Source organism: Gallus gallus, chromosome 2, assembly GCF_016699485.2.
Source record: "Gallus gallus isolate bGalGal1 chromosome 2, bGalGal1.mat.broiler.GRCg7b, whole genome shotgun sequence".
NCBI classification, from domain to species: Eukaryota; Metazoa; Chordata; class Aves; order Galliformes; family Phasianidae; genus Gallus; species Gallus gallus.
Window position 1 is genome coordinate 93,228,239 of NC_052533.1, and position 15,694 is coordinate 93,243,932.

Sequence of the window (15,694 nt, forward strand, 5' to 3'; positions counted from 1 at the left end):
AAAATCTATTGTAATTGATCAACATTAAGTCAATACTGAGGATTCCTTGCAGAACATTAAATTTAAGAAGCTTAGATGAGAAGAGTTCTTAAAAGGACTGTGCTTGTTTTATACTGTTCTCTTACTCTCCATCCTCCAAATAACAAGAGGAGAAAATGCAATGAAAAAAGACTCACAGGTTGAGATAAGAAGTGGTTTAATTAAAGGAAAAGGTGGGGAAAAAAAAAGACAAAAAGCCCACCACAAACAACAAAACAACAAAGGCCATCCAGAAGCAAAAGGAGACAATTATTCTCTACTTCCCATCAGCAAGTGATTTTCAGCCAGGAAAAGCAGGACCTCAATATGCTTTGGGATTTCTTGTGAAGATGGATGCCTTCATGACAAGAGTCCCCAGCATAGTGTGGCAAACTGTAACTCTAGCATTGCCAAGTTCGTGGCATACATTGTCTGTTTTTCTGCACTTCTATAGAGTGAAGTTCAAGTTCATTGAAGGAAATCTAAGAGGATATGGGCCTTGCCACCATGACCACGCTGCCTCAGGGCGCATTCCTTACTGGTATCTTTAACTGATTTTTTAACCTCAGGAAAAAACAGAAATGCATTCTCATATTTGGTATTGCCTTCCTAATTGTTACTATGAAAACTGATGTTCCAGAACTGGCATTCCAAATATAGAACTTCTAGGGTTTTTTATTTCCTTCTTTCTTTTCAAGTGACCAGATTCTGAGTCCGTGAGCTGGATCTCTCTAAATGACAGTGATATATAGGCATATATAGAACATTCGGTATTCACGAAGATTTTTTTAAACATTTTTCAGTTAAAGTTTCATCAGTAAGTTCATACTAGCTTCTAATATTTCTAAAATGCTAGAAAATCTAAGGTGATGCAAGCAGGAATTAAGAAAAGAAGAAAAAAAAAAAGAGAAGAGAGTAACCAATAATGGGTAATTACTGAAGAAAGTATTCAGAACTACAAGTGCAGGTAAAGTGAGGTCTAGAACGAATTCTGTTCAGATGACAAATGAAATGCTGTGTATGCTGTACCATTTCTGCAATTTTAAATTAGTTTGTATAATTATTTTAAGGGTTCTGCGACTACTACATAAACACAATAAAAATATGTCAATTGTTTCTAATGATTTTTGTCTTTGATTTGTTTTCAGAAAGACAAATTGCTTCTGGTCTTGGGCTTGCTTGGAGAAACTATACTATATCACAAAACCAATATAAGTGCAGAGCAGCCTGAGGTGATGATGGTGCATCACAGAATGGCATTTGTTAGCATTTCGCTTTTCACAGTTAGATTGCTGCAAACACTTCTTCCTGTGGAAAAGGTAGGCCATGCTAATTTTAAAAGTGATTGCATTTGATTTTTGCATTTTAAGAGGACATAGAAGGATATGTTCCTCAGTGATTAATGTTGGGAAGAATAGCCACCAAACAGAGAAATTCATCTGATTTACATGGGCTGAAAATGGTTGTGGAAGGGAATTTTGTTTCTTCTTCACGTATTGGTACATTATGCAGAACCTGCTGCAGAATGCAAGTCTTAAACAAAACAAACAAACAAAAAGAGCAGCTTTTTAATGAAGTTTTCAGTATTAAATGTTCTTCCTTATAGCATTTTTTTCTGGTATTATGAATGGTTTGCAAAACTATGCTGCCCCCTGCTTGTTTATGGTTGGCATGATATGTCTAGTGCTGTATACTCTTGAAAATCCTCATTCTTATTTTTATGGAGTGTAGTTAGCAACTATATTTTACACTTCATGCTGAAGTGTATTATTATTTATCTATTATTTGCTTCTAATGCTCTTTTAAAAAGTTGTGTTGTAGCTTTTCTGTTGTTTCTTTTGAATTTGTTTTCAGTGGAGGTCCCATGTTTGAACCTTTTTTTGGGATGCAAAGTGGTAGATGATATTTAAAGTTCTCTGTAAAAACTTGTATTGTCCACATTTTTCGTCTATTATATTGCAGTGTAGTTTTCTTAGATATTCTTCAACCTGAATATCATTCTTTTTTCAGTTTTTTTTTTTGCCATGAACATTAAATCTTGTACTAATAGTGAAAGTAGATTGTTGTCTCTGCAAGCAAGTGCAGGCATATTAGTCTAGTGACTTTTTATAATTTTTGTTTTTACCCTTCAATGTACAAAAAATAAAATTTTAGTTCTGCATTTGATAGGAGTTGAAAAAATGCTACTGTATTCGAGCTCAGAATTTTAATTGAATAAATACTGAACACTTGCAGTAAGAAAATAAAAACAAAACCGAAGCAAAATAATAGAAATACCTATTCTTAGTTTATGTTACTGCAATGTGGAATTGTACAGATAATTGTGGTCTGTGTATTCTCTGCCATCTAGTGGTTAAACAGTAAACTGGCCAATCTATGAAGTTGGTGCTGTGGCTGGATCAGGCCCATCTTTTGTGACTGGTTGCAAGCCTGGTGTTAGGACTGGCATTTACTGGACTCCTACGTGTACTAATAATAATTTTAAAAGAATTTTTCGTAGAGAACTCTTTTGATTTGTGTTTCTTCCTCTAAATTTTACCTAGTAGCTGTAATGACTGTGCTTATTGAAAGACTGCAAATGCTGTTGTTATTCTGAAAATTGTTTTCTTTTCTGAAGGCAAGCAAAGTTCTGCAAAAGAGCTTGCTGAGTGCTTTGTTCCTTCTATCTCTGGATGTGCCCTTTTCCTTGGAATATCCAAGCATTCATGAAGCCGTTGCAGCCTATTTGGAGCAGATGAGTTCTGAGAACTACAGTATTTATAAACAAGCTTCAGAAGCTGCTTATTCGATTGAATGTACTTGTAGCTTTATGATTGAAGTTCATAAGAAGGTGTAGAATTTTATTATATAAAGCATATTTTTATTAATAATAAAGCAAATGTGCTTCTTATGTTTTCCTTCTCTGGTAAAAAGTGTACTTTACTTTTGTAAAAGTACTAAAGTGTTGCCACAGAAAACTCCTCAGTATTTAATAGCATTCCAGATTTATTTAGTTCATATATAATGCATATAAATATATATATATTTGTATTACTTCTGTTATCGTTTATTGAAACAAACACAAAGCCAACAAAGTAGAACTTTAAGTAAAAACAAAGAAATAAACACTTCCAAGTGGCCATATGATCTGTAATGCAGAAATAAGTTAAAGCAAATGCTGTATTTCAGTATATAGTTTAGTATATTCAAATATTTAAATGCCAAACTATCTGTCAATTCTAGCTCTATGATACTGCTACTTTTATACTGTATGAAATCTGCATGTTTCACTTAATATATTTGCTGTCTGCATAACAATATTTTATGACTTAAGAGATTCTAGCATGGTACGGAAATATTCTTCTCCATTAATAAAATGGACAAGTAATTTCTGCTTGTGCAAAATGCTTGTTCCATTCTCACTAAAATATAAATAAACAAAATACAACAATAGAAATTATCTGTTATCTTAAATCTGAGTGAATACATCCTTTACATAAAAAGGTTCTGAACTTATTACAAGCAGTAGATTAGCCATAAAATATTTGCAGTGAAGTTGCAATCTTCAAATTTAAGTGCTTATATTTGATGCATTTGTTAATTGGAAGTATGAAGACATATATACATAGACGTACTTATTTTTAAAAACTTACTCTAATATTTATAGGGAATTATTAAAAGTTTAACTTTTTAATACTCTATTCTCAGACACTTTAGAAAGTGTTTTGAATAGTGTTGGAGTGTTTGTGCTGTAAAATGTTAGGTATTGTTTATCCCCATTGAATTTAATATAAATTTTTTAGCAGTTGAAGTGTTTTCAGCTCACAGGAACAGGTACTAAAATGTATTTGTTAATTAGGTACTGTGAACTTCTCTGTGAAAGGCTGAACTAATCTCTATGTTGTAGATATATTAAACGATTCATTCTGAAAGGTTAGGAAATAACATTTTATATTCTTAATATTACTAATTCTGATAGTTTCTTTCTCTTCATTTTACTTTTCAGGGGGAGAAGAATCTTACTGAATTAGTAGAATTGGCAGATCAGGCCTTACATAGCCTACCCTACCATCAACACTTAGCCTTGCTTCAGGAGAGTATTCACATATGCTCTAATATGTAAGTGTGTTGCTGCTTAACTTATTTGGGAAAATGTATTTGTTTTTAATGGATAAACTTTCTCAAGTGGAATCTCAGTTTGCTTATGTCCCTATATCATAGAATCATAGAATGGCCTTGTTTGAAAAGGACCACAATGATCATCAAGTTTCAACCCCCCTGCTATGTGCACAGTTGCCAACCACTAGACCAGGCTGCCCAGAGCCACATCCAGCCTGGCCTTGAATGCCTCCAGGGATGGGGCATCCACAACCTCCTTGGGCAACCTGTTCCAGTGTGTCACCACCCTCTGTATGAAAAACTTCATCCTAATATCTAACCTAAACCTCCCTTGTTTTAGTTTAAAACCATTCCCCCTTGTCCTATCACTGTCTGAACTTTGATTTTCTTTTAGCTATTGAAATATATCTTGTGAACAATTTGCACCATTCAGTGGTTGACATCTTAAAAATAGAATTTCAGGTGCTAAGAACTTATGCTTTATTCTTTTCTAAGTGGTAAAACACTTTGACCTCTGTTTTGACTTTTTTTTTTGCATTTTTTGTTCCATTTGTGCTGGTGTAACTTCCTTTTATTTTACTTTCAAAACTACTGAAGAATTTTTTTTTTTGGTGTAGAGACAGTGTCTTGCAGTATTCCATCTCATTTATTAAAATGCCTGTTTTAATTGCATTTTCTTTTTTAGATTTTCCATGTTAGCCTCTATTATAGAATTTAAGTTACACTGTCATGACTGGAAAAATTGTGTGTCAAACAATTAGAAATGCAAAATCTCAATTTCACACTATTTCAGAACTTCAGGGATGTATTTGAAAGGAAGCTACATATAAGTGCTGTCTAATAATGGCTTTAAATTATGAAATGTCAGAATACTGGGGCTGCTCTAAAAGTAACGCCCCCTATTTTGTTATGTCAGCCCACAGCATTAGAGATGGATGTTGGTGGTCTGACAGTAGAGGCTCAACCTTCACATCGGTATTCACAAAATCACAGAATTGTAAGGACCTCTAGAGATCATCTAGTCCAACCCCCCTGCAAAAGCAGGCTCCCTAGACCGCTTGCAGTGCTGGGGCTCTGGGACTTAGTTGTTCTCTGATATTCCATTCCATTTTGTTCCCATACAGCATTTGGCAGCAGAGAGGCAGTTTGGCAAAATGGCATCTGGTGCAGATTTTCGAGTGCAGATTGCAGGCTCTTCTTCATCACTGGCAGAAATGCATAGCTAATGGTGGTGAATATGTTGAAAATAGTGATTTGTAGCTGAGAATTTACTTTATCAAATAGTGTTATTGCACTCTTTCTATCTGTTGCAGTTTCCATGGAAATAAGTGTGAGGAATTAGGTTCAGAGCAGCTTTTCAGTATTCTAATCCTTTTGGAGTTAATTATTGTTAGATAATTTTTCCAAAAACAGGAATTTCACTTGAATTGATAATTACATTTTCACTAATGTCCATTCTTTTTGTGATAGTGAGATGGAGTGTGATCTCTAACAGTAAAAACAAAATGTAACAAAGAAACCCTGAAAGCTCTGGAATCTTCATAATTGTATGTGATCATCTAGAGATTCTACTGAGGCTTAGATTAACATAAGCATTTTTCAGGTTCTTAATTTTGATAAGAGGATTTTGGATAAACTATGACCATTGTTTCCTTGTGTGTATGAAAAGAAGGCATTTTTACAAATGTGAAGATTGATATGATTTTGTTAAATCTTTTGTGACCTTGAACTATTGTCTGTCAAGCCATTTTTCTTTTCAGGCTCTATATCCTTTCAGGAAGAATTTTTGAGTTATTATCTTGAAATTTAACAGGAAGATTTGCATGGACATTTCTGGTTCCTGCAAAATAAATTTACTCGATATATAGATGAAATCACAGTTTTATAATTTATTATACAATTTATTATAATTTATAATGTAAATTTAACTGTTTTTCATTTTAAGTTCTAAGTCTGTCCAGGCTGACCCATTGCTCCACGCTGAGAGTCAGAAGGTGCTTCTCCATCTTTTGGCTCATCCTTTGCTGAATGTAAAAGCTGAAGCCTATCGCTGCTGTCTGGAAGTGGTTAAGGTTAGAACTACAGTTTAGTTATCACTTTTCGTTGTTGTGCTGGATAATATATAATGTGTAATTTCCTCGTGAAAAGCATTAGTTACTGCAAATTCTGCTTACCATATGATATGCTGTTATATCAGTACAGGCATGGGTTTGCAGTTCGATATTTTATTCTCGTATCTAAAACTACTTAGATTAAACTTCAAGTGCTTCTGTTCGGAATGTCCATAAAGGATGAGGAAAACCAGTGATTGACAACTTTTGCTTTTTTCAAAAGGATTCTTAGTAATATTGGTCACTATTTGTTGTTTTGTTTGATTGATTTTGTTTCGGCTTTTGCTGCTGCACTGCAGAAATATTTCAATTTAAATTTGTTTCTGAAAAGAACTGAAGCGTTCACTTTTACTTGTCTGCTGAAATGAGATTGCCCAGCTTCTATTCTCTCCATGCGGTTTTTCACTTTCCTTTGCTGTGCTTTTTTGATTTAGTTAGTATTTTTTGTATGTTTGTTCCTGAGCAAAAATCATATTGAGTTTGACTGGTTGTCTGTTTTTTTGCAAAGATATTTGCTTAGACATGATGGAATAGTGAAATACTGACACTTTCAGAATATATATATTTTACTTCAGTTTAATTGCTCAGACTGTATAAAAACGTGGAAGAAAATGATTATTTTTCCTATGTGTAAATGTCTGGAGAGTGTTTAAGAGTATGTAATTCCTTTTATCTGCCAGTTTTTTAAAAAAGCCACTACCTGAGGTTTTTGTTTGTTTAATAAAGATAGGACAAGAGCATCAACTTCCTGGAAGTATATGGTTGTATTCTTTCACAACAGTGATAGTGTCTGATTAACCAGAGCATTTCAGGTATTCAGTAATATTGACTTATATCAGTGAAAACAAAAAACACTTTTTGCTGTTTGCCTCCACTGAATGACAGTTGTAACTTTTCATGAGATTTTTACCTGCCAGTTAGGTTTTACTTATTTTAATATAATGCTGGACAACATATAAAATATAGCTATTATTTAAAATCTAAATGAAATGATTTAGCATTTCTTCTTGTTATATAGCAGCAGCAACTTTTAGTCAGTGATCTACAAAGATGTTTCTTCCAGAACCACAATGTTTAGCTTTCAGAACTTTAGTCTTCCTAGCTGCATGGATGCCTTTCATTGCGTGACAGCTCCAAGCAGTAGTGGAATCTGTGTTGAATTTTAAAACTAACTGTCTTTATTTTTACTGAAGGGCTGTTTAGATATTCATAATGTTGCTGAATCTGTGTCTTCAATCTGCCATGGAGTACATTTTCTTCTTCATCCAAAAGTTTTATATGAAATTGCTGCGTTTGGACTTCAGGAAGAAAAAAATGAGGTACTGTGTTTAGTAAATGTATCTTTAAGTTGATATTGTTATAGTGGTCTGACGCTTACCTGAAGTTTTTACTACATAGTTTTTCTATATATGCATGGAAAAAGTGAAGGATTAAAAGACCAGTAAAAAGTGAAATAAGCTATGTATTTCAGTCTTCTTTAACAGCCTGATGTTTGGTGTGACTGATAATTGAGAATTTTTTGTATTAGTATTTTCTACTTCAGTGTTGTCAATCTGATTTAAACATGAGCTGTTACATTAGTTTTTTCTTTTATTGTTATTATTATGTTTTTTGATTGAGCAGGTGAACTCCACAGCCAAGGCCATTCTGATGCATCTATTACAGGGCCAATTAGTAATGACTATATTGACTTGGAACAAGTTTCTTGATGCTCTCTATCCCATCATTCCTGTTTTACAGGTACTTCTATGTGCTATTATCAGTATTTAATGTATGAAAACTTGTTAATAGCAGCACAGATCTCTTAAAGAACAAATGGAGTATTTACTTAAGTAGCAGGTGAAAAGTAGATTAACAGTAAAATACTCATATGTCAAATGGTGAAATGCCAATCAAATCTTTTTTGGTGTTTGTAGACAAATTTTAGCCTGTTATTATAGTAGAAATTGACAGTTACTGACTGAGACGTAAATTTATTTGAGGATATGAGTGGAAATCCAAATACAGTTTAAAACATTGCATATTTTTTCAAATTGGCATTTAATTACGATATTGGAAACAGTTAGATAAATTTTGAACATTTGTAGATCCTCTGATTGTACAGTTCTCTGATCAAGTTATGTGGTCAATAAATAGCAGAAGATGTAAGATGTATTTTCTGTCTGTTTTGTTTCTTTATCAGAAGAATCAACAGTTAGCACTATCTTTAGACTTTACATATCCATAACGATGTACCCATTTTATTTTCCCTATCTTTGCTCCTGGCTCAGTCTAATAGTTTTGCCACTTTCAATCTGGTTTTCAGTGTAGTTGTTCCATCCAAGTTCTTAATTGTTTTTTTTCTCCAGTGCTAGACACTTCCCTTCTATGATCTATCTATAGGTTTCCAAATAAGTTGTTTTGATGCATCTATTTGGTCCTTCCTGGTGTTTTTTGTCTTACTTCACAGAATATCCTGAGTTGGAAGTGATCCACAAGAATCACAGAGTCTAATTCCTGGCTCCACATAGGACCACCCAAAATTCAAATCCTATATCTGAGAGCACTGGTCAAACTCTTCTTTAACTCCAGTAGGCTTGGTGCCATGACCACTACCCTGGAGAGCCTGTTCCAGTGCCTGATTACCCTCAACCTTTCCCGAATGCCCAACTTGCCACTCTATTGGCACAGCTCCATATTGTTCCCTCGAGTCCTGTCAATGTCACTAGAGAGCAGAGATCAGCACCTGCCCTTCTTCTTCCCTTGTGAGGGACCTGTAGGCTGCCATGAGGCCTCCCCTCTTCTCTGTTCTGAACAAACCAAGAGACCTCAGCTGCTCTTCATACATTTTGCCCTCTAGGCCATTCACCATCTTCGTAGCCCTCCTTTGGATACTCTCTGTGGACCAGTTTTATATCTTCATTCCCCAATCTGTATAGATATCCAGGGTTGCCCCATTCCATGTGCAAAATATGGCACCTGCTTTTGTTAAGCACCATGCTTTGGATGATTTCTCAGCCCTCTAGTTTGTCAAGATTTCTCTGCAAGCCCTCTCTACCCTCAAGTCAACAGCTCCTTGTATTTATTGTCACCTGCATATTTACTTATATATATCTTCAAGTCCTGTGTCCAAGTTGTTCATGAAAACATTGAAAAGAAATGGTACTAAGCTGGAATCCTGGGGAACCTAACTAGAGACTGGCTACCAGCCTGGTGTAAGCCTGCTTACTATAAGCCTTTGTACTCTATCCATCTGCTTATTGTTCATGCTTTGTGTTATGTCCTTGTCTAACTGCATGCTGGACCTTTTGTCCAGAATGATACTGTTAAATCACCAAAAAATTTGCTGAAATCCCCAAAATTCCACCTTCTGGCTTCTACTGGTTAACTAGGTGGATTACCTTGTCAAAAAAGGAAAGTTTACCCTTGTGAACTGGTGTTGATTGTTAGCTGTGATTGCATTGTCTTTCAAATGTTTTTCAGTAACTTACAGGGTAATCTCTATAATTTTACCAGGCGCTTAAGTGAGGTTGACAGGTCTGTAATTACCAGTGCTGTCTTTCTTGCCCTTCTTGAAAATTAGGACAATGTTTGCCAGCTTCCAGCTGAATGTGAACTTTTCAGATTCCCCAGACCATTGAAACATAATTGAGAGAAGTCTTGAGAAGTCTTGTGGTTTCTTTCTCTTATTTAGTTTTCTTTTGAAATATCACTCTTGATTATTATTTATGCTTGCTTAGTACCATTGCCAGAAATTTCCTCTTTGCCTGTGTCTCAGTATTACCATAAATTAAAAAAAAATCATTAAGATGGTCCATGAAATAGAAGGATCAGATTGGATGTCTACCACAGTGGCAGATGTACAGTATGAGAACTGAAAGGGACCAGTGAAAGGTTACTGGTGGAGAAAGCTCTGAAGAAATGTCAGCTTCTCTGTTACACATATGTATGCATTCCATTGATATTCAAGATTAGATAGTGATTTTAATATAACTGTAGGCTAAACGTGCGAGAATGAATTCTCTACTCCCATTTTTCTAGAGTACAGTTTTTCTTTATGCTATGGCTTATGTAGTGACTGCATAAAAACAAACAAACCAAAAAAGCATTAACAGGCAGGGTTAAAGTTTCAGGTGAAACTGAGCCATGTAAAAATCTGTCGATAAACTTTATGCAGGATCATTTTTTTCATGGAAGAATTCTCATCTACAGGAATAATTATTTTTTTTAAGTTATGGGTTTTTTTCAGTTGCTGCTTCTTCCACTCTCTATTAGTATGTAAAAGAATGGGAATTACTTGTCTAATTTGTTAAGTTTTTAATTTCTTTTTTTTAATTTAGGAGGTTTGTTTTTGTTTTAGGGTTATGCTGACACAAAGGAAGAGCTAGGTAACTGCATCCTCACTTTGAGTGAAACGTCCTCTGACAAAGGAGACGGTATTCTCCCTAGAACTACCAGGTTACGAGCTGCTCTGCGTCTTCTCTTCTCAAAAAAGCACTTGTGAGTATTGCTTTGCAGCTTTTCAGCATCTCTTTAACATTTGTGACAAGAATGTCTTCTTCAAAACAAACAAACCTAAAAAACAATTGACTATTATACAGTGGGTTGATTTGAAAGGTATGAAGTAAATTCTTTATTACCCCACGTTATATTAATTTTATAAATTAATATTTAATTGTATAGCTAACATTTTCTGGTATGAGTACTAGATATATTTATTTTAATTGTTTACTCCTTTAGGGTTCGTTCTATAGCACTTAAACATTTATTATTCCATCTTTTGAATGAAGAAGGAGCAAGCTTGAAACGTCCATGTCTGCATGGCAGTGCGTTTACTAGTATATCAAACTTATTTATTATAGAAGGAGCCATTGAGCTGAAGTTGGATGATAAAATGGAGTCTATATTTAAGGTAAGCTCTATCCAAATACTGTATCATTGTTACAATGATACATTGTAACAGTTGTTACTCCTTTGTTCTGTTGTTTTTTTTCCCTTCTGTGGATCAGTTAACAAAGACTGAAGAACAAAGGGAGCAGGCTTGCCCTGCTTATGACAATTTAATTGTACATGGATAAAGTCTGATTTTTCTCAGAGTTTTTCTCTACAAAAACTATTTTTACTGAAGAAGATAGGTTTCAATATGAAAATATTCTAAAACATTTGGAAATTGTGTCTGTTTTGTGAAAAGAAAAAATAGTCACAAGTACGTGATCTATGGGATTTTTTTTTCTTTCTGCATTTGATCAGTTAAGCTGTGTTTTCTTATTTACTTATTTTTACCTTCTTTCAATTTTTTTCCTTTCTTTACCCTCAAGAGATCAACAATACATTAAATGATTGCTAAGGTGATTCCTCTCTGTTTTAAAATTATTCCGACCATACTTGATTTATACTCCAAAAACCAAAATATGAAATCTGCACAGATATATAGAATTATTTTAGTTCCTCTAAACCTATTGCCATCAGTCCCCTTCACAGACTTAAAATTATTAATTCTAGCATTTCTTTGTAGTTTTGGGCTTTCTGTAGTCCTGCATAAACTGAACATTTCTTATTAGAAATCAGCTTCTCTTGTTTACTAGAAACTATTCTTTATATATTACAGAAATTAGAGATTTGTTATAAAAGGGTGACAGTCTGTTCCTTTCTTATTATGTACATGTGGAATCTAATTAAATATATTCTAACAAAGAATATAATTCCTTATTTTGGTGGAATCAGGATCTTTTCAATTACGTGCAGTGACAGGACAAGATACAATGGACACAAACTGAAACACAAGAGGTTCCATCTAAACATGAAGAAACACTTCTTGACTGTGCAGGTTACGGAGCACTGGCACAGATTCCCTATAGAGGTTGCGGAGTCCCTTTAAAGATCTTCTAAAGCAGGATGTGAATCTGGGCAACTCTGTGGAGGTGGCCACAGCTTAGTGGCTTGAACCTCCTGAGGTCCCTTCCAGTCTCAGCTGTTCTGTAATTCTGAGATTTTCTACTTCAGTAAGAAATGTGACAAGTTACCTCATTTCACAATTACATGTTAGTTGTAAATCTAATATATCTTTACTTTTAGATAGAAACAATTGAAAAGCTTTATGACATCTTGACTTCTGATGCTGTTGACATAGTTTTACGAAAGTCTGCAGCTGAGCAGCTGGCCATTATTTTACAAGGTAAAATTGTTGAGAAAACTTATATTCGTATGGTGTCCATCAGGTGAACTTGTAGTTTTGCTATTTTTTGTTTATATTTCTGCAAATAGTGGTTTTTGTAGGTTTTATATATATTGTTGGATCAGAATTTAGTGGTGTTGTGGACAATAGTGTCTTTTTTTTTTTTATTACCATCAAGAATAGGAAATAGTGATCTTACTTGTTTGAAAACAGCTCCCCTTGGTAATAGAGGAAGAAGCTTAATTCTGTAAGGTCTGTAAGAACTTTTTTTTTTCTGCCTTGCCTTTTAAATGTTCATCATTCTGTTGATTTGTAGTACAACTTATGGTGCTTCAAATATTTTCTTTTACTACTTTAAGTAGGATATCTTGATTGAGGGAGGTGATGGTTAGTATAAAACATGCATGTATTTTTGGTGTTGTTCCATTTTAGTTAGGAAAGTCAGTTCTCAGATTACATAGGCTACTTTTACATGTTTTACATGTAGCAGAGAATTTCTTCTAATATCCTAAATGTTTCTCTCCATTTTGAGATGGTTTTGTCATTTGCATGAACATCATTTGGTAAACTTAGGTTAAGCTTCCATGTTTATATCCTCTTTCAATATCAAGATATAAACTCTCTGTGGCATATAGCATGTTTGCAGGGAAAAATGCTCCTGCTTATAATCTTTATGATTTAATATAAGTTACTAATCATATGCATCACATTTTCATTGATGGGTTTGTTTGTTTTATAATTGTGTTGCTCACGTGGGCAGAAAAAATATGAATTGTTGCAAAGAATCGATTAAATTAAAACATAAGTAAACAGCCTTTAGTGGAGTATGATTTGGCTCAGTGCAGAATCACAGCCTGAAGGCTTGTACTGTATCTGATCAATGCAATTCAAGCACAGATTTTATTCAAGAAACACAAATCAGAATGTGCGAACATGAAATCTTAGACAATATCAAAATAAAATTTTTGTTTTCAGAAAAATGATCAGAAAACTGAGGAAATGTCTCTTTTGAATTGTAGAATATATTTGGCTATGACAGGAAAAGTTTTCAGATGTCAAGAGACAATATGAAAGTTATTATAGGATAAAATTCTACAGTAAAAAATGCATCTTTTTTAATAAAAATGATGCTTAGGATATTTAAGAGGCTTCTACAGTCAGATAATTACATTTACTTATTTGTTTTTGGCTTGGAGAAAATTATTTGAAATCTGTGCTGTGATGACTGGTAGTATGAGCATTTCTGGTCTTTTTCACTTGTTATATGCATATAATATATACACTATATGTATATATTATGTACAATATATTATTATATACATGTTATATATAACTGTGAGCTAACTGTGCAGTTACTGTCAAGTTTTTTAGAAGGACTAGTTAATATTTATGCATTTTTATTTAATTAGCATTTATGCTATCTTTAGGATAGCTAACCTAAAGAAAGAGTGATGACCACGACTTTGTGTAGGCTTTCCTTAGTAGAACTGGATCTTTACTTGCTGTTAAAATCGTTAATCAACAAAACAAGTTTTGCTCTCAGTGGAAGTTTTAGATCATTGAGAAAAGTGTTAAATTGATTATGAAGCCAGTGTTTGTTAACCACCTTTTGTTTTTCCTACAGATACCAACATGCATGGTATTGTGAAAAAGTTGGGTATGGTAGAAAAGGTTTTGGCTTATCTTAGTGAATGTGTACATGTGAATGGCAAGGTAAAACTACCTAAGCATGATGATAGTAGAATTTGCCTTTTTCTGCACTTAATACTCTAATTTTCTTTGTGTGTCAATTTTGCATACAATAAAAATATTTAGTAAAAATATTTAATAATATTTTGAATTGTAAAATATATTTGTTACATTTCTGATGACATTAAGATTCTCATAGTTAGGGAAGATTTGTTTGTCTACCTGTGCGGATAGTTACCAGCCTTTGTTGAGTGATGTAGCTCTTAAATATACCTGAACTTCTACAAGATTTCTCAGGAGCAACCAAAAAAACCTAACTTTTTAAACTCATAAAAGCTATTGTCTATTTTAGTCTCTAAACTTGAGACTTGATGCAATTTATAATTAAAAGTTAGATTAGGTTCATAGCAAGTGAGAATTTATGCATCAGATTACAGTTCAGGAATAAGTAATTTTCTGACTCTAGATGATCACTTAACAAGAGACAGTCTCATAAGATCATATTTAAAGCTGAGTGCATTTATGTTGTGGATGAATAACCTTTCCAGTTTTGTAATACATTTAATCTCGTGATTGAATTTTTCTGAAAGTCATTATTTACAATCATTTAATGTCAGCTTATTTAGGCTATAAAGTTTCTCTTCAATGGAAAAACTTCTTTTCTGTTTGTTTCCATAGCATTGGTATAGCAGTCCAACCATCCAAACCTTTAGCTATTTTTTTAATCATTTTTCCATTGTAATGATTTCTTTCCTCAAAATGTGCAAGAGCTGGGTTAGAAAATACTTCAAGTAGAAGCACTGCTTACCTATTCTCTAATGTAACTTTGTCTAAACAGAAGGCAGTGCTAGTTTTATTAGATCAAAGATAGACCATCTAAGTTTTATTAATCGAATCATTGAGATGCAGTCTAGCCTGGGTTCCTGTTCTCCCTTCAAATGATTTTTTATTTCATTCTAAAATCTGTAGAAGGGAAAAAAATAAATATGCAAAAAACTACATGCATATGAAAACGATAAATAAAACCTTGCATCATCTTAGTGAAATGGCTACCATGAAAAGAGTAAAGTTTATAGTAGAGGGAAGAAGCACAATTTTAAAAAGGCTTCATATGGACTCGTGCAAAACATGCCTTCTCATATTAAATAAGCAGAGCGTTTATCTATTGCATATCCGATGATATTGTATTTGGTGATGGAGTTCTCAAAACTAAATTTAAAGGTGGAATCTCAGGTGAGGAAAGTAATGTTCTGTGAAGGACATGTTGTCTTCTCATTCTGCAGTTGAGGTGATTTTGGTCCTAGTTTTGACTGCTGACTGTTACTTCAACAGCTGCTTTCTTATGTTTTGTGATCTGAAAGGTTGGGACCAGAAAATTAATCTGATACAGTAAGCTATTTGCATTTAAAAAACAACGAATAAGGTTATGAATAAGTAGTTTTTTAAAATCCTTCATCTCACATATGTGTTTCTAAGAAGTACGTATTTTTGAAGCATGTTGTATAATCATAACTGCATTATGAGGCCAGAGACCAACAATATCACCATCAATTGCTAATAGAATGAAGCCAAAAGTTATCAGATATCTTCTAATGAATATGCAGTTATGCAAGGACAAAATTTT

The 15,694-nt window shown here is 33.7% G+C and overlaps 1 protein-coding gene across 7 annotated transcripts in view; it reads left to right on the forward strand.

Annotated features, from left to right (window-relative positions):
• The window catches only part of RTTN (rotatin), an 80,630-nt gene that overhangs the window by 16,816 nt on the left and 48,120 nt on the right, over positions 1 to 15,694 (forward strand). For 5 of the 7 annotated variants that reach the window (XM_015282392.4, NM_001256543.3, XM_025147288.3 and 2 more), the window contains 10 exons: positions 1,167 to 1,337; positions 2,636 to 2,848; positions 4,004 to 4,116; positions 6,062 to 6,188; positions 7,421 to 7,546; positions 7,851 to 7,967; positions 10,567 to 10,706; positions 10,947 to 11,118; positions 12,282 to 12,381; positions 14,006 to 14,094. In XM_015282392.4, coding sequence (XP_015137878.2) covers positions 1,167 to 1,337; positions 2,636 to 2,848; positions 4,004 to 4,116; positions 6,062 to 6,188; positions 7,421 to 7,546; positions 7,851 to 7,967; positions 10,567 to 10,706; positions 10,947 to 11,118; positions 12,282 to 12,381; positions 14,006 to 14,094 — 1,368 coding nt within the window. Of the gene's footprint in view, positions 1 to 1,166; positions 1,338 to 2,635; positions 2,849 to 4,003; positions 4,117 to 6,061; positions 6,189 to 7,420; positions 7,547 to 7,850; positions 7,968 to 10,566; positions 10,707 to 10,946; positions 11,119 to 12,281; positions 12,382 to 14,005; positions 14,095 to 15,694 lie in introns of those variants that run through there. The other 2 variants (XM_025147287.3, XM_025147290.3) reach the window with 2 other exon arrangements.